Genomic DNA, 18,473 nt, shown 5'->3' with positions numbered 1-18,473 from the left:
GGGGTTGCGATTGTGAAAGTTGCCCGTTTACAATTTTCATTGGCATTATCACAGCTAGTTGTTTTAAAAGCAACCCTTGAGCTTCCTGATGTTCGACTTGCTACAAAATATTCTGAAGCCAATCAATCAAGTTAGTATTAAAGTTAGTGACTCTCTAGGACCCTGCAAGACTGTGGCAAGACTCCCGCATCCGGACTGCCTTAATAGCCATCTCATTCATTTGCAAACAGTTGTCCCTGGGATACCTTGCCTGAGTCACAGAATCGGCACAGTTAATTTTCTCCAGCCAACTGCTCATAGTTAACAGCAATTCCCCGATTAAGGTTTTCAATCAAGGCCACTACACATAGCTCACAAAAATCAAATAACCACATCATATACTGTATCAGTTAGTACCATACAAAGCAATGACTTCCAATCACGCAGTGTGAGTGTATAAGGCTCTGCCATCACTTCAAGAAGGGACATAGCAAATGTATTATGAATCCTCCCTTCCCGCACTGCTTTGCTTAACTCTTTAACAGCCTCGTATTGCGCAGGCTGCCACTCTGCAGGTTGATTTGTCTGACAAAATACTGAACATGCCATAGCGACTCCCAAAACCCATCACTTAAGTGTTTCCCACTTGCATTCCTGCCACCAATCCCGCAGACTCCCTTTCACCCTCCCCAAAAATACAATCAATGCATCCAGAGAGACAAGGGGGTGGGGGAAAGGTCTAGCTCCTTTTCCAGATCTATAGGACCTGGATCAAAAGGTTTATCAGTGTCAATAAAATCATTGTCTGAGTTGTCCTGTTCCCGTGCTTGGTCCTGTGTTGTGAGGGTCGCTGCAATCAGTGACAGAAGCTTTGGGGGCAGAGGAGGTGTGGACGGAATCGTCATCGCTGACTGTGTCTTGAGAAGAGTCGCGCTGTCGGTGGAATTTACAGCTTCCTCTGGTTTAGCACCGTTAGTAGAATTAGTCCACACTTGGCAAAGAGTAGTCAGAATTTGCCACCAAGATGCTAAATGCATTCCCGACACTGAGCTCCCCTCCGCGGCAGCATCATACAATTGGCTGCTGTATGTACACACTTTCATTCTTTCAAAGTCTCTAAAGTTTCTTGGCTGCTCACCTGTCTCGATGAATACAGGTGTTACCCTCGGGGTTTAGGTTGTCCGCCTGGTCCAGACAGCCAGACGATCGTTCAGCCAAGCCGTCTCCTCCGGAACGCAGCCCTCTTCCACGAGCTGTCTTTTTTCCATCCTTATTCTTCCAAGGCTTCGGAACACCACCCTAGGGGTCACCATTTGAGGAGACTGAGGCACGGACTCCCGGATCTGCCTAGAAGACCCTTCATGAGTCCATATACGTCTCTTTCTGGGGACGAAGCCCGATTCCCCGTTACGGATTTCCCACAGCTCACCTCTCAACTCCGGAGGGATTTCTGCCGGCTCCTGCTTCCTTTCAGCAGATCATTCAAAGTTCTGTGGGATTCGCTGCATGTCGCTCAGATAGGCGATTCGAGAGCCCTTCACGTTAGATCCTTAAACGCATCACGTCGGGGTCACCAATTTGCGGCGAATGAAGAGACGGGACGCAGCTTGATGCAAGCAAATGTCAATTTATTGTACAGAAGCACGAGGTTTTATACACTTTCAGAAGCTGCGCGTTTTAAACAGATTGGTTCTTGAAGCTAAGCCTTGCATACTAGGCAATCCCTGATTGGTGGTTAACTACCAGCAATTAACAGCAAGGTGTTATCTTTCCTTGGCGCCATCCTTGGCGCCATCCGTCTCCCACTCCCCTGTGCTCTGTAAACACGCCTCATCGTGTTAATTGTTGTCCAGACAAGCTCAAGCACATTCCCCTCAGCTGATTGCCACGCATGGTCCTAGTTTCCAGCCCGCTCCTGCACCTAACTGTCTATTTCCATAGTGGTATCATTCCCATACCTCCTTTTCCTTAAATAGAGTTTAAAATGGGGTCCACAAATCAGATGATGCGGTCCACAGTTCAGATGGCCATCAAAAAGTCTTCAAAATTTCTCAAAATTCAGGTACTTCTTTTCTGGGAAACATACTCTTTGCTACTTTAACAGAACGTGTATGTGTATGTATGTGTAGGTATTTACAAAGAGGCATTTTGTAAAACATTAGTTAAAACGTTGACTGTCTCTCACTTAGAGGTGAGAGATTCCGAGGGAAGGAATGGATTGCACATTCCCAGCGAGTGAAAGCGAGAGAACACCCTGCTCCCGCGCGTTCCCTCCCTCGATGCCTGTGCTAGTTCTCAGGCGGCCCCAAGCTGCTTTTCACATCCCCCCTGCCCTTCAGGCCGGCTGGCAGGGCCGCCTGTTAGTGCTCCCTCACCGCGTTTCAGGCTGAGCACGCCTGTCAACAAGACAAACAGGAGGGCTTTGCTAACCTTAGTATCCTCAGCAGAGACAGGGAAGGAGCACTCGCGTCACCAGCTCTGCTGGCAGGCATCACAGGGCAGCAGGTCTGCGCAGAGGTTTTGTGTCGAGCCCTCCCCGGGGACACGTTGATCCCAAAGGTTTCCTTTTGGGTGTCAAAGGGCGATTGTTTTGAAAAGGAGTGCTGAGGATGGTTTTGGAATCATTTAAGATCAACAAAGAGCAGCTTCTGAGTACGTGTTGGACCTGCAGTTCCACTGCACTTGGCAATAGCTGCTGTTAAGGACTCCTTTTCCTGGCCAGAAGCAGAGCTTGTGGGCAGACAAAAACCAACAGAAAATCCAGTACCAACAGAAAATTCTTAAATCCCTTGCTAAGGGATTATCAAAAGCTTGATTCCTTTTAGTGCTTCTGGGTCTGAAGCTGAATTTCAGCAAGCAAATCCAACTGCCAGGACTCTGAAGTTGTGTGTCCTTTTAATGCTGCAAAACATAAATAATGCTACTTGCATGCATCTCAGTTAAATGTACTGTGGCTCGCCTCTTCAACCAGTCTGGAGCTTAAAGACCAGCTTCAAAATGCTAGCGGTGTACTTTTTTCTACACATAGCTTCAGTCCGCTTGGAAGAAAATTGGATTGGTTAAACAAGTCTTTATGTAAGGTACAAAGAGAGCCTATTTGTAGCCTAACGTGAATGTCAAATAATCAGTACCTGTTAAACAGACTGACAACCTGGCTGAAGCCAATGCTACCAAAGAGGATAAGGTACAGGCTATGATGGTACAGTCTTGCTGTGAATACAACCCAGTCAAGGAAGTGTCAGGTATGTTCTTTGAAGGTCATGGGAACATTGTAGAGATGTTTGTTTTAAGAAGAAAGATACATGCATACGTTTTTCTTTTTTTTTTTTTTCTTTTTCAAAAAACTCCTAGTTACATGAAAGACCCCTGGGATCCACCTCCACCATCGAACATTTGCTTGCGTTGTGGAAAACCTGGCCACGATAGAAAGAACTGCCCAACAAAGTGGGTAAGGTTGTGGGGCGCTTCTGGTGTTACTGAACCTTTTAGGGTTTTTACCTTGGCATTTATGTGACAAAGACATGAACGCTCCTAGTAAGAATTGTTTCTCTTGGGGTGAAATACAGAGGTTACATGGCAAAGTTGCAAAGCCCTTCCATATTCAAGGGAAGCCTGGAATTCTGAATGTGAGATTTTCTTTTCTCTAGCTCACAGTCATTAAAGATGTCCATAGATCTTTCTCAGTGAACTTTCACACCTATTTTTGTCTGTTTCAGTAGGACTGGAAATTTTTCTGCTTCTAACTCTGTTCAATGACCATTCAAAGTTTTTAGTATTTCCTATAAAAACAAGATGTTTCTGTTGACCCCATCTATTGAATATCTGTGAGTTTTAACTACCGGAAGCCTCTGGCTGAGTATTCATGCCATTTAACATCAGTCACTGAATGTATATGCAAGAGGGACTAATTCAGCTTTCATAGATGGATTATTAAAGAATTTCCACAAGCCGAATGGGTTTCTCTAGGTTTGCTTTTAATCACAGTACAGAGTTGGGCATCACCTCAGTGAGTGGCAACTTGCAATTTTTCATTTTGCATCTTAGATAGATTTCTTAAAGCAATTACATAATCCCCAAAGTCCAGTCATAAGAGTCCACTTAAAGTTTCATCATCTTTCCGATTCTTCTGTTCTTCTTGGTCAGCCGGAAAGTACTTTGAATTCTCATCCGTCAGCTGATCCTCATCATTCAATCCAATTGTTGACCGTGTAGGTCACGCTGTTCTCTTCTTGACTCAAAATCATAAAAGTCATTTATATCTAATCATAATCATCTGACAGGCTTATTTGATTATTGCTTACTGTTTAACATACACATTTATTTTTAACTACCGATTAACTCAGTTGAAGGCTAAATCAATCATGGAAAGAATTGTACAACGGACGTGGTTATATTGTTATTGCTGCACCTGTGTTTTCACTGCTGCTAACAACTAATCTTACTACTTTAACCTAGACAATACTGCTATTAATCTATGATTAACCTTGAACATAGATGGTGAATATAAGTTTCCCCAGGGACTTGTGGATATTTCTCGAGCTAGCTCGACAGCATCAGTGAGCAAAAACTGACCTTGGGAGAGAGACACAGTTTTGCTTGTTGGGAGGAAGTCATGGGAGCAAGAAGAGAAACTTCAAGATATGGAGTTGTCTGCAGAGCTTGTGGCCTTGTAGGTAAAGGCAGTTGCTAAGTTGCTGTGTCTGCAATAGAAAAAAGAGCTACAGTGGAAAATTACTGAGCACAATCACAGGCTGATACGTCAGCCCGCTGTAAAGGCAAAAAGGCTTGTTTGATTTTAGTAAAGTGTCTTTGAGGTGTCTTTGATTGTCTTTGAATCTTCAATCTGCTCTCAGAGTCCGTGCATCAATAAGCCACAGGGACTGATTCAGAGCCCTGAAAGAAGCTCTCACTCTGCAAAGCGTTTTGGAGGGGCAGCGGGTTTGTGTCTCTGCTCCGAACAGATGGTGAGCAAAGGGCTATTTCACCCTGAAGGGTCCTGAAGTTAAGCCAAAGAATGACTGAGTCCAAAACACTTCTCAAACCTCTGGCACATCCTGGCTATATTCATTGAAGAAAGTAGATATTTCAGTCGAGCAACCCTTATGCTAGGTAAAAGGGGAGGATTAAAGGCTTTCAGTGCTTAAAATAATCACTGCAATGTCATATTAAGTGTGGGTCTTAAGATGAGAGATGTCTGCATTTCCATTCTTAACAGGGCAAAAATGTTGAGTCTCTTCCCAGGATTAAAAGAAGCACAGGAATTCCAACAAGTTTCATGATGGAGGTGAAAGATCCCAATACAAAGGGTGCCATGCTGACAAAGGCTAGGAAAAATGCAATACCAACTATTAATGTGTAAGTGTGGAATTCACTGGACTGACCAAAAAGTGAATGAGATAAACCATGTAAAAATGTAGCCGAGGTGGCCAGCCTCTGCCATTACGAGGGAGGAAACATTATCATCGTATCTTAACATTAAGACCTGCAATACTTTCCAATATTAAAATAGGGTGGTCTTAATGTTCATGCCCCTGGAAGGTGGCTGACCTTGGGATATGCTAAAAAACTGTATTTAGGCAAGGCATTTCAGTAGCATTTACAGTTGGCATCATTCTCTTTGAAAACTCGTTTTGCTTCTGGTTTATGTTTCAAAGGCTTCTTGCAAAATTTAATAAATAGCCGTTGGACTGAGATTTCCTCCCCCTCCAACTTTTAGTGAAGTTTTCCTGTAGCTATAAGCTAAGAAATGCCTACTGTGTGCTCTCAAGAGTGGCTGTTGGAAAATGCACTCGGTAGCACTTCTCTTTTTCTATCGTGGATCTCCTGTTGTAGAAGCTGTAGCACAGACTTCTTTAATTTACAAAATGAAATTACTTGGGGACGAACTTTACCCTGATCCAGCAATTTACATTTACCCTCTGGCAAAGGAGAGGTGGGGTTCCTTTCCCCTGCTCTCTAGCTGTCAAGCAATCATTTTTCCAGTCTGAGCTAATTTTGGAGTTGATCCAATGGATAGGAGAGTTCTGCAGAAAGAAAACTGTTCCTCCCTCCTTCTTTTGATATTGTGGCTCTAGAAAAGTCATTTAGCCTAAATGCCTACATTGTAGAAAGCCAATGTGGAGTGAGAAGGCTTCCATCTATTACCCTCGTTTGATAAAATCCAAAGCTTGTAAAAGTTTTCCTTTAGCCATCTTTCAATTTTTTCTTTTTCCTCCCCTCACCCCCTCTCCTCCAGGGAAGCTTATGCTAGAGGGAAGAAGGAAAAGCCACCCTTTTTACCAGAGGAGCCTTCCTTCTCCTCCTCCTCAGATGATCCCATTCCAGAGGAGTTGTTACGTCCCATTTGTAAAGATGCGATGACGGATGCAGCAGTTATTCCCTGCTGTTTCTGTAATGGTATGCAGCCCATGGCTCAGCACCTCCACGTCACCTACAAAAAGGCAACACCCTGACACCAGGAGGGCCAGATTTCCCTGCGGAGGGCGAGGAGCGGGGCATCGTGCACCGAGAGCAGGGGCAGCTCCGGAGCACAGCTCGGCAGAGCCAGGAACTGGCAGCCTGTGCTCGCCCCCAGGGCCGCGGAGCTGCCTGTCCTGTTGAGAATGTTACGCAGAGGCTTCTGTGATTGTATATTTACAAAAAAAAACCCAATCCAAAAAAAAGGAAATAAAAAGCTTTTCTTTTTCTGGCTGTGTCCTTGGGTGTGATTGCAGAGTGGTCTGTGCATCCCTCTGCTCTGGCAGTGGTTAGAGAGGGGCTTTGTGGTGCCTGCTCGTTAGCAGGCATTGGGTTGCAATCCAAGCTCCCGGACCCTTCTCCGCCACCTGAATAACGCTGCAAGAAGCAGCAGGGTCAGGAATGGATTTGCGTGGCAGGGACATACCCTGAAAACTGCAGCTCCTGCCTAATGAAACTCGGCTCAAATGTTCGGAGGGAGCACCTACATCTTGCTGTGGGACCGGGAGACGTGTCACAGGACCCAGTTCTGATGGTGCCGTCCAGCTGACTTGAGAGGACTTGGGGCCGTCCTGAAAGTCAGGACCAGACCTTGCCTAGCTTCAGTGCAGAGCAACACGAGAGTTTGGGTGAGAACTGTGAGCCAACAGACAGAAGAGAAACTGCCCACAGTGGGATTGATCTCGGCAGCTCTTTTTTTCTAGCATGGGAGTCATGATGCAGCCTTTGACCTTTGTGAAATGTGTCCTGGAGTCCCTCACCAGTGAGGGAGGCAAAGGTCTAGCACTGCCTCTGGCCCACGGCAGAGGTGGGAGAGAGTTCTGGACGTGTCTCTCCCATCAATTGTCTCCAAAGGCTTTCTGTGGTGGGTGTGGGGCTCTAGGGGAGGCCTGGGCCGTGATATTTCTTTCTCACAAACTTTCTGATGCCAACCATCTGGACAACACATCTCTCCGGTGAGAAGGGGCTGAGAGAGATGGGACTCTTCAGCCTGCAGAAGAGAAGGCCCAGGGCACCTTCTCCATGTAGGTCACTATCTGAAGGCAGGGTGCGAAGAAGCTGGAGCCTGGCTCTTTCCAGTGGTGCCCAGCATCCATGCGGCTCAGGGTGGCCCTCCTTCAACAGGGGCTGGCACCAGGTGGCCCCCGGAGGGCTCTGCCAGCCCCAACCGCTGCACCAGCGTGTGATGCTGGCACAACTACCAGCGGCAGCAGGGACCGCCTGAAAGGGGCCTGAGCAGACACGGAGGTGTGAAGCAACGCTGCCGGAGGGGCTTTGCATCACAGGGTCTGTCTCTGAGGCTGGGCGAGCGCCTGGGTGCGCCTGCAGGTGCACCCCTGAGACCACTGTGATGTCACCAGAGGGTCACAGTCACCCCTTGACTTCACTTGGGCTGCGCAGCAACACTGCCAGCGTCACGTACTGCCAGCGTCGCGCGAGACGTGGAGTCCTGTGGGCAGCACCCAAGCCATCGAGTCCTGCCGCAGCACGCCAGACGTTGAGAGCTGCCAGCAGCTGAGGAGCCAGAGTCCTGCCCGTGGAACCCGAGCCTTCAAGTCCCACCAGCAGCACCCGAGCCTTCGAGTCCTGCCGGCGGCACCCATCCAGCCCTGCCAGTGGCAGGTGAGATAGCAAGTGCCGCCAGCAGCTGACAGGGCACCAACTTCCAGCACCAGCGATGGAGGCGTCCAGGCATGAGCCAGCAGCACTGGGAGCCGCCAGGATCTCCCGGCGGGAGGACACCTGCCCCATCTGCTTGGGTCCCCTTGAGGGCCCCGCTGCTGTGGATCCGTGCTGGCATGCGTTCTGCCACGCTTGCATCCAGCACTGGGCTGACACCACCGTCGCTGCCACCTGCCCCATCTGCCGGGGGCGCATCGTGGCCATCCGCCGCCTGCAGGGACAGGTGGGCCACAATGGGGCAGCCCGCCATCATCACGGCCGGCTCCATCCTCAGGTAGAGCTGTGGCGGTGGCAGGGGCGGTGTCAGCGGTGGCAGCAGCGGGGCCCCGGAGGTCCCCGGCGCCGGAGGCTCTCTGACAACGCTGGGGAGCGCAGGCCCCCCGTGCCCCGCCAGCGCGTCCGCAGCATGTCCAGCCCGCAGGACAGAGACCGCAGCCCCCTCTGCCGCTTGCCGGACATCAGCGAAGGTCTGCAGTGGCTGCGCAGGTTGTTGGAGGATGAGCCGGGCTCAGGGGACCATGCGCGCCGCCTCCCCTTGCCCCGCTACCGAGTGAGGCGGCCGGGCCCCCCAGGGCCCCCCTGAAATAAAAACACTGGGGATGCTGAGAGGGGCCACACCTGGTTTCTTCTGTGTCTGGTTGCTCATCGCTGCACAAGTCGGGGAGTGAGAGGGGTATGGCCCTGGGAACTGGGGAAGAGGCTGGCATGTGGCTCAGGAACTGGGAGGGAGGGAGGAATGTGTGTGTCGGAACTGGGGGAGAGGGGCCACTGCTGGCTTCTTCTCTGCTGCTTTGCTCATCGCTGCGGGGATGGGATGCATCCCCAGAAGGGGAAGGGGGAGTGCCCTGGGACTCTTGCCAGCAGATCCCCAAAGGGGCCAGTGCCTGCTGTCCTGAAGGCCAGGGCAAGGCAAGCAGCTGAGATGGGGGTTTCAGGGAGACCCTCCTCTCCTCTCCTGCCCCCACACCCCTGTGCTGCTGAGGGCTGGGGGAGGCTCTCCGGGCTGGGGGAGGCAGCCCTGGCACAGCTGCCTGCCCAAGGGCAGCTGCCTGCGGGAGAAGCAGCCCCAGCTGGGATGTGCCTCACGTTTTGGGGTCACTTCTCCAGGGAAACCCGCAGCCCTTCCCTGCTGCAGGGCAGCCCCACCAGCTGTGCTGCAGGGTGGCCTGTGGCCCTGCTGGGGGGGGGCTGTGGCGGTTTTAACCCCCACTCGCAGCCTCTCCCCCCGGCAGGCTTTGGGGGGGACACAGGTTCCCTAGGAGAGACCTGCCCGGGCTGCGGCGCTGCCAAGAGCCTCGCTTGCTTTTCCGGGCATTCACGGGTGGTTCTGTCTGGGCTTCCTCCCATCCATGGCTGCCTGGCAGGGCTGGCGCTTGCTGTCAGCTCCACTCGCGGCTGACTGCTTCATGGCGTTTGACTTTTTTGTGTAGCAGCACTTTGCTGTTGACACAGCTGGACGGGCTACAGCCAGCTGCCAGTAAGACGGCACAGCTGGAGCTGGTGCAGCGTGCAGAGGTCACCGCTGGAATGCCAGCTGTCACACACAGAGGCAGTCGTCTTGGCTGACCAGCAGCTGAGAAAGACAGCAGTGCTGAACAAGCTCTCACAGGGAGTAGGTACCAGCATGTTCTTGCACCTGTTTGGTATTCTCTGATAACATGTGAACCAAGTGACCGGCTGCAAGGTTTGGAGGGGGACAAGTGAGGTGTGGCTCTGGGGAGAGAAGACACTACTTGGATTCCCGCAAATACAGTGCTGCCTTGTTCTGGACTCCAAGGCTCAATTTTGCAACCTAGTTTCTACACGCCATAAAAGCAACCCATAGATAACGGAGAGCACGAGTTTGTGCACATGCAGCCAGTGCCATAACCCTACTCCCTACACTCACTGACGCGCCAAAAGGTGTATGTGCCTACGCAAACAGCGCCGAACTCCATAAAGGCAGTCCTAACCGCCCTGCCTTCCCCTGCCTGTTTTAAGCTGTCGGCTTTCTCCTTTCCCCGGACCAGCTGTATCGCCTCCTTTCTGTAGCAAAAGTAATAAAGCCACTAAATACCTTCTCCAGGGGAGCAGTGCTGCACTTGCCCAAGACGTACTTTTTTGGCTCTGCATGAGCGCAGAAGTGTTGGGTCAAATTTCTTACCACAGAAAGCAGGGAGCAGAACTTTTGTGCTGCGCCTCACATGGCTGCCAGGGCAGGGTGAGAAGCAGCAAGAGAATTCCTGCCTGGCACCTTCTCCAGGGGAGCCGTGCTGCACTTTGCCAACGTGTTTTGGGGTTCTGCATGAGTGCAAAGGTGAGTGGCCAGTCTTCTCAGTACAGAGAGCTGGTAGCAGAACTTTGTTGTGTGCCTTTCGATGGCTAGGAGGGCAGGGTAAGAAACAGCAAGAGAATTCTTCCGTGGCACCTTATGTGGCGGAGCTGTGGCTGGATATTTCAGTGGAGCATTTGGGCTCTGTACGAGTGCGAAAATGAGCTCTTAAATTTTTGAACACAGAAAGCAGGTAGCCAAACTTTTGTGGTGTCCTGCACATAGGCACCAGGGCAAGGTGAGATCCAGCAAGAGAAATCCTTCTTGACACCTTCTCTGGGGGAGCTATGGCTGGAGGTTTCCACGGAGCATTTGGGCTCTGTACGAATGCAAAAGGGAGCGCTTAAATTTCTCAACACAGAAAGCAGGTAGCAAAACTTTTATGATGTCTTTCACATGGCTACCAGGGCAGGGTGAAAACCGGGGTAAACAGGTCCAGCTCCCAGCCTTTACTCCTAAGAGAGATGCTCCAGGTCCCCTCATGTTTGGATCCATACACTGGACCTGCTCCAGTAGTTCCCCATCTCTCTTGAACTAGGAATTCCAGAACTGGATAGAGCACTCCAGATGCAGCCTCACCAGGCAGGGTAGAGGGCACCCCAGACAGCGCTGTAGACAGATTTTGTGCCTTTGTGCAAGGCACAGTTTGCAGCACCTGCAGTGCGTAAGGTCTGTCCCTTACTGGGAAATGATCAGCAGCAGCAGACGAGGCCGAGGGGACGGCACCTGGAATCTTAAAGCTGAAACTGGATGCCAAGGACGTGAGCAAACGCTGCTGTCCTCAACAGCAGAGAGAAACACGACTGGGAAGCACAGCCCTGACAAGAAAAGAGGTTGCTGACAGTGGTGTCTCTGCTGCCCATGAGGGCCTTTGGTGGAGGTGAAGGTGATCGCCAGGAACGATAAGGTGCTGCTGACAGGCTCACTGTGAAAGTGGTTGGTGTGTTCATTGGCTGTGTCATCAATGGGGAGAGTACTGGCCAGTGGTGAGAAAAAACAGCAGTTTGAGGACGTAGTCACACGAGCGGAGACACTGGTGTGATGTGCACTGTGGATATATCAAGATGAAGTCCCTGGCGGTCGCACGAAACGTCGTGGGTCACCTGAAGACAACAAAGGCCAGCCCCATCGCTGTCCAGCTGTTGGAGAAGCTCCTGCCCCTCTTTGCTGCGGTAAGGCTGATGGGGGAGCCCAAGCCTCGTGGGCAGGCAGGCGCTGGTCGGGGACAGCTACCTACAAGGACGCGAGTCCTACTCTGCTTCTCTCTGCCAGGGCTTCGGCGAGCTGAGAGAGCTCTCCATCAGCCTCTTCAGAGACCTAATGAAGACTGTGGTGAGGAAAAACAAGAGGCAGGTGAAGACAAAAGTGGAAGTGGGCTTGTTCCCTCTCATCTTTCACATGAGCGACCAAATCCACAGCGTGGCCAAGGCACAGATTCCAAAGCTAAGCAGTGATGTAGGGATGAAAACCTGAGATGTTTGGGCCAGGGTACCTCCCAGCTTCCTAAGGGCAGGATGACCCCAGGAAGAAAGGAAAAGGCAGGGAGATGCCAGGTCTCCTTCCCCAGGCCGTGGTGCCACCTCCCAGTTTCTGCTGTTCTGCAGGCCTCCAGGGAAGCCCTCCTCGCTGCAGCAGAGCTCCTCAAGTGGAAAAAGCTCAAACACCTGCTGCAGAGCCATCAGGCATGGAGGATTGCAGAGTGCTTGGTGAGGACAACCCCTGGAGGAGCGCTGCCCCACGGGTCTGCCCTCTGCGCTCTGCAGCTGTGCCTCACCTGCCCTGCTGCAGCCCGCAGCCCACAGCCTGGAGCTGCATCCTTGTTCCCTGTCCTCCAGAAGAGAGCCCCAAGGGCTCTTCTCCACACCCCTCTCCCCGCACCCAGCGGGAGGGAGGGCTCTGGGCAGCGGCGGGTGCTGGCAGGCGGGACTGCTCCGGCCAGCTGGGGAGGCTGTGTGACACCCCATACCCTTGTGCTCTCTCCAGCTACGGCAGGACAGGCGCAGGACCGAAGAGTACTTGAATCAGAGCCTGCCATACCTGGAGGATGCTCAGGCCACCTTGCGAGCAACGGCCGTCAGGTTCGTCGGTGAGCCACAGCCCCCAGGGTCCCGCTTTTGGCAGCCCAGCCCCAGTCCCGCCGCTGCACCGGCAGCAAGGAGCAGCCCTGTGGCTGCCAGAGCCTCAGCTGCCCCGTGCAGGGCCTTGGCCTCTCTCTCCCACCCTTGACCATGCAGGTGGGCTCGGTGGCTGCCTTGCTCAGTCCCACCAGCCTCAGCTACTGCTCTTCCCTGGGGTCAGCCCGGTGAGGGGGAGGAGGGCGTGCAGCCCAGCCAGCTGAGCTGGGGGCTGTGCTGCTGGGAGCACACTGGGGAGTGGGGGGTCTGATGAAGCTCTGTCCCTAGGGCTTGCTGGGCAGCTCCTGAGGGACCAAAGGGAGGAGAAGCTGGCTGAGATCTGCAGCAGGGAGTAGGGAGCATGGGCTGGAGGGGATGCCTGGTGGTTTTCGCAGACACGGCAGTTCATCTCTGCTCCGTTTCTTTCCATCACAGCCCTTCAGGCCTTGGAGGAAGACAGCGGACCCTCCATCTGCTCCCTGGCAGCTCAGACCACCTCCATCCTGAGCACTCCAAGGGTGCAGCAAACGTCACGATGCACCCTGCGATCACTGTGCTGCTGGTGCTGCTAAGCCAGGCAGAGGTGCAGCTCTTCTCCAGAGAACGGCTGCAATTCAATAAAGCTGGAACAAGGAGCCTGAACCCAGGGTGTCTTTCCCAAGTAGAACTGACGGGCAGTGAGGAGAGGGCATGGGATGGGTGGTCCCAGCTCTGACCTCCCTGTAGTTCTCCGGGCACCCCAGCGACACCACAGTATCTGCTTTTACTGCACTGCCACGTCCCTGCACCATGATGCACTCAGGAAGGTTTCCATGCAGAGTACAGAGGTGCTAAGGGGGCCAGAGGGACTGGGGGACAAACAGAGTGCCTGGGTCACCATGACGGCCTTGGGAGGGCTCCCAAGGTCTGGCTAGTCGAGCAACAGAAGGCTCTGGGGCATTACAGACACCTATGGAGGAGTGCCGCGGGGACTCGAGTGGAATGGTCGAGTCTAGGGGGGCAGGCCCCCAGTCCAGAGGGCTTCCTTTGAGTGCTTGAGGCTCTGCAGAGGGGTCTGGGGTGCAAGGAAGGTCTCAGGAGGCTAGTCCACCTGGGTGGACTAGCGCGAGCCTAAGACAGCTCCAGGGCAAAGACAGCTCCAGCGCACCCCAGGGTAGAGGGTGACCAGGGCCAGGTGGCCTCCGCAGCTGTGAGGGACCTGGGCACAGGCACTGTGATGTGGGGAGGCAGGGAGCGTGGCATGGGCTTGTTGTGCTCATCGTCTCCCTGCCCCTTTGCAGTGCCTTGACGTTGCAGCTAGCCCAGGCACTGCCCCCCACCAGCGCAGGGACCCTCGCACAGCACTCCGGCTTAAGATCACTGGCACCGGCTGCCCAGAGAGGCCTCTGGAGACATTCCAACACCACCTGCACAGGATTTTGTGCAACCTGCTCTAGCACAGCCTGCTTTTGCAGGGCGCTGGACTGCATAATCTCCAGAGGTTCCCTCCAACCCTGACCATTGTGTGATTCTGTGACTCGCGGCACTTTGGCTGAGGAAGAAGAGGTCAGGACCCTCAGGCCACCCGACACCTGACTGCCTTCCCAGTGCCTGTCCAAGAAACCTGCCAGTCCTCACTAACGGAAGTTGGACCTGCACACGTGGGCTTGCAGATGTGCATGAGCACTGCAGGGCAACAGCCTTCTCTCTCTTCCCCATCCTCCACTGCAGGGCGAGCGCAGATGTTCTGTGGAGGGAGCACCAGTCCCCACGGGCCCTGCTGCCCTCCCTGTCATGCACTGGCCGTTCTACCCCGGGCTCCCTCTACTGTGTCCCACACCACTGGCCTGGTGTGATGGCAGAGCCAGTGGCACTGCCCGGCACTGCACCTTCCTGGTCCATCAGGGCAACCTGGGTGCCAGTGGGAAGCTGGGAATCGCCCTTGGCCAGGGCCTCTCCCTGGAGCTGCCAGAGGAGGAATTCCTTGTGGATGGCAGGGATGCCAAAGCATGAGGAGTTCCCCACTGGATGGCAGGGGCAGGGCGTAGAGCCCCATCGATGTGCAGCCACCCCCGGCAGCCCCTCAGCCATGGCCACGGTCACACAGAACCTCACTGGGGAGCTCATCCGCATCGTCCAGGGCACCCTCATAGTGACCAGGCAGTACCAAAAGTTTCTGCAAGTAATGATGGCCAAGTGGCAAGAGGCGGTCTGTAGTGGGACACACACCACGCACACCACCACCCCACAGCTGTCTCCCTCCCCCCCGCCAGGAAAGAGGAGCAGCAGGAAAGAGGAGCAGCTCTATCCAGGGCTGCTGGAGCCCAGAGGGTTTCCCCAGGGCCTTAGAGTGGAGCTGCTGGGGACAGATGCGCACATGGAGAAGATGGCAGATGGGGACAAAGACCAAGGGGAGGACACGGGGCCAAGCAGAAGCAGCCCTGCGCAGGTGGGCAGAAGGAGCCCAATGGGGATGAGGAAGAGGAGCCCCATGACTCCAGACAGAATCAGCTCCATGGGCCTGGGCAGCACCATCCACGTGGGGCCGGGCAGGAGCACCCCAGCAGACCCCAGTCCCCGGCACCATATCCCCGTGGGCAGGGCACGTGGGCAGGCAGCCTCAGGACCGTGCTGGGCAGGATTGTGCCTGCAGGAGGGCTGCTCCCGCCTGTGGGACTGCCCAAAGGCTTGGTGGAGATGCCACTGCCGGCTCCATTGTGTCCGTTTCTGCAAGCCCCCGCGGTGGCAGCGCTGCTCCCACAAGAGCAATGGGTTCCCCTGCCAGTGAGCGGTTGGTGGGGTGCAGGGCTGGGACCCCCCTGGCCTGCCCCCTCATCTGAAATGTTAAATCTTTCCTCTATCCATGGATCTATCTGTGGAGCTCATCCATCCGTCCCGCAGCTGGGGCTGCTTCACCCTCAGTGCCTGAACCCAGTGGGGATGGTCTGGCATTGGGCACTGCTGGCACCCACAGAATGGCGGGTGGGGGTGTCTGGTACCACACTGGTTGTGCTGGCAGGTGGGGACCGGGCTGGGCTGGAGAAAGGGGCCAGCAGGAACCTCATGAGGTCCAACAAGTGCCAGCTCCGGCCCCTGGGGAGGAGCAAGCCCAGGAGGAACAAGCACAGGCAGGGGCCACCTTGCTGGAAAGCAGCTTGGCAGAGAAGGTCCTGGTGGGCCCCTCAACGAGCTGCCTACTGGGCAGGGGATCTGTGCCCCTTGCAAAGGGGGGAACTAGTATGTAGTGAGACCCCACGGTGAATCCATACACCACAAATAGAAAGTCATGTTATCCCCAGGTTGGCATATTCAAATGGCTAATAAATGGGGTATGGCCTTGGTGCCTTAAACATTTTTGTCCAAACTAGATAACAGAGTTGAAACATGGGAATAAGTCCCCCACCCCATCAGAACACTCCGCTCAGGAATTGTTCGTGAACGATTTGTTGTGAATCGTGGAATAGAACCATGGTATACCCCAGACTTGCGAACCCTTATTCCAGGCATGTGTCCTTGTTGGGGTTTTCAGGCACCAGGGTTTAAACTGCATAACACGTTTGCAGAACAGGTTTGCAGGTTTGGAGATCCCACGTGTTATGAAAAAACTGCCAATCAAGGAAACACATTGCAATATGCAGTTTTGCTTACCCACAAAACAAAATGAATTTTGTGTGAGAAGGAAAAAAAACATGCTACGACCCATCAACGCGCTCCACCGTTCAATATCCAGCCCCTCAGGGTCCTTTCTGAGCATGTTCAGATGGGAAGATGTACTTTGCACTAACTACTTCCTCAAAATTATTTACATATGCATAAGGCACTTGCATATGTCACTTTGTTCCTGGGGGCCTTTCTTGGGGTCTTTAGAGATCGTTGGTGGTCAGCAACCTGGTGAACTTCAGCTGAACTTTCCTGGGGCACCTGTACTCTACGTGTGGTTATAGACCTTCATTTATTCTCTGTGCTGTGTGGTCTTGAAGGCAACACACCGTTACCCCACTACCCTCATCTATCGGTATAGCCCAGGTGCCTCAGAAAGCTTGCCACCCCTTACTGAGCTTATTCAATAGGTCGAGTTAATCACTGCTTTAGCTGCAGCCTCTCCGAGTGATTCTTTATAACTTAATCCTGTCAGCGAGGAGAAGCGTCCAGCTCTGCCACTGAAGGCAGCAGCCTCCAGTCACCAGCGTGCTCCCTACAGGAAGCAATCCCGACTGCCTGGATCTCGCCGCTGAGAGGCTGCATTTAAAAATGAAGTGTTTTCCAGCAAGGGGAACAAGGCTGGAGCACTCATACTCTGGCTGGTGACTCTCCCAGGCAGCTGCATGTTCCCAGTCCCTCAGCAGGACAGGTGTAGCCAGAGCCCTGCCGGAGTCAGCAGTAAAACACGCTAGCCCTATTCCTGCAGGACCTACAGACGCCGGGGCGGCTCCAGGGGGCTCTGCGAGTCGGGATGCCCGGTGCCTGTGCCCGGGGCACCTGCCGGCGCCTCTTTCCCTCCTTAGCTCTCGGCTCACCCCCAGGGCTGCCCCAGCCAGGCCTGACTCCAGCTGCCCCGGGGCCTGGCACAGCGGGGGGCTGGAACCTCCCCACAGAACCCCCGGGCAGCCAGCAGGCAGCAGCATCCCTCGCCCCACGGCCGGCCACAGGTCCCCTCAGCTGGGCCACAGCCCCAGCACAGGCTGCGCCTGCCCAGCCCAACACGGCTGCCAGGAGGCTGAGGGTGGGCAGTGGCAGCTCCCAGCATGCCCCGGGAACAACCTGGCCATGGGGCGGCCCCGGGCCTACAGCTCCCAGCATGCCCTGGGAACAACCTGGCCATGGGGCGGCCCCGGGCCTACAGCTCCCAGCATGCCCCGGGAACAACGTGGCCATGGGGCAGCCCTGGGCCTACAGCTCCCAGCATGCCCCGGGAACAACGTGGCCATGGGGCGGCCCCGGGCCTACAGCTCCCAGCATGCCCTGGGAACAACCTGGCCATGGGGCGACCCCGGGCCTACAGCTCCCAGCATGCCCTGGGAACAACCTGGCCATGGGGCGGCCCCGGGCCTACAGCTCCCAGCATGCCCTGGGAACAACCTGGCCATGGGGCGGCCCCGGGCCTACAGCTCCCAGCATGCCCCGGGAACAACCTGGCCATGGGGCGGCCCCGGGCCTACAGCTCCCAGCATGCCCCGGGAACAACGTGGCCATGGGGCAACCCTGGGCCTACAGCTCCCAGCATGCCCTGGGGCACACCTTCTCCCAGCAGGCCATGGGACATCCCTGCCCTGCAGTCGGGCCCTCAGGGGACACCAGCCCCCAGCCCGGGCCCTGTAGGCCCCATGGCCCCTTCCCAGGGCTGCCCAAGCACAGGCCCCAGCCCCGGAGCCCCGGTGGGGCAGGGACGAGGGGAAGGGAGGCACCGAGCAGCAGGGAGTGAGTCAAGGCGGAGGGGTGGCCGGAGAGGGACAGGAGGCGGCCAGAAGGGCAGGGGGAGCGGGAGGGGCTGGGCAGGGATGGAGAAAGGACAGGGACTGGTGAGGAGCGGGCAGAGGGATGGAGCAGGACAGAAGGGCAGGGGGGTGCCGCAAGGAATGCAGGATCAGCAGCAGGAGAGAGGGCTAGGGAGAGGAGCGGAGGGGCGGGAAGGGGAACGGAGGCACAGACCAGCACAGGCAGGGTGAGGGGACGGGATCCATGAGTGGCTTGTGACTTTGGCAGTGGGCAGCAAAGCTGCTTCTGTGGGTCTTTCCTTTCCCCCTCTGCCCTTATCCCCTCCCCACCCTTCCCCTCGGTGAGGCTGTGTCTGTGGTGTGCCTGCTCTGGTGAAAGGAGCTCCTGCACCAGCCTGAGGGCAAAAGAAGAGGGGCAAGGAGCGAGCTGTCGCAGTCCTTAGTTTGCAGGTTTAATGTATCGGCCCTGTTCAGAAAACACAGCGTGTCTGTGTGTCAGTGGTGCCAGCAGATTTT

General features: G+C 54.6%; 1 protein-coding gene across 1 annotated transcript; it reads left to right on the top strand.

Moving 5' to 3' along the window:
- The first annotated feature begins 1,963 nt into the window (after positions 1-1,963).
- LOC121095720 (E3 ubiquitin-protein ligase RBBP6-like) lies at positions 1,964-6,587 on the top strand. The gene is made up of 5 exons (XM_040610895.1): positions 1,964-2,041; positions 3,122-3,216; positions 3,331-3,427; positions 5,195-5,334; positions 6,215-6,587. Exons 1-5 carry the CDS (start codon positions 1,964-1,966, stop codon positions 6,429-6,431), a joined length of 627 nt encoding a protein of 208 aa, XP_040466829.1. The 3' UTR covers positions 6,432-6,587.
- The last annotated feature ends 11,886 nt before the right edge of the window (positions 6,588-18,473 follow it).

This window comes from Falco naumanni, chromosome 11, assembly GCF_017639655.2.
Source record: "Falco naumanni isolate bFalNau1 chromosome 11, bFalNau1.pat, whole genome shotgun sequence".
Taxonomy (NCBI): domain Eukaryota; kingdom Metazoa; phylum Chordata; class Aves; order Falconiformes; family Falconidae; genus Falco; species Falco naumanni.
This window is presented reverse-complemented; position numbering and strand designations above follow the sequence as displayed.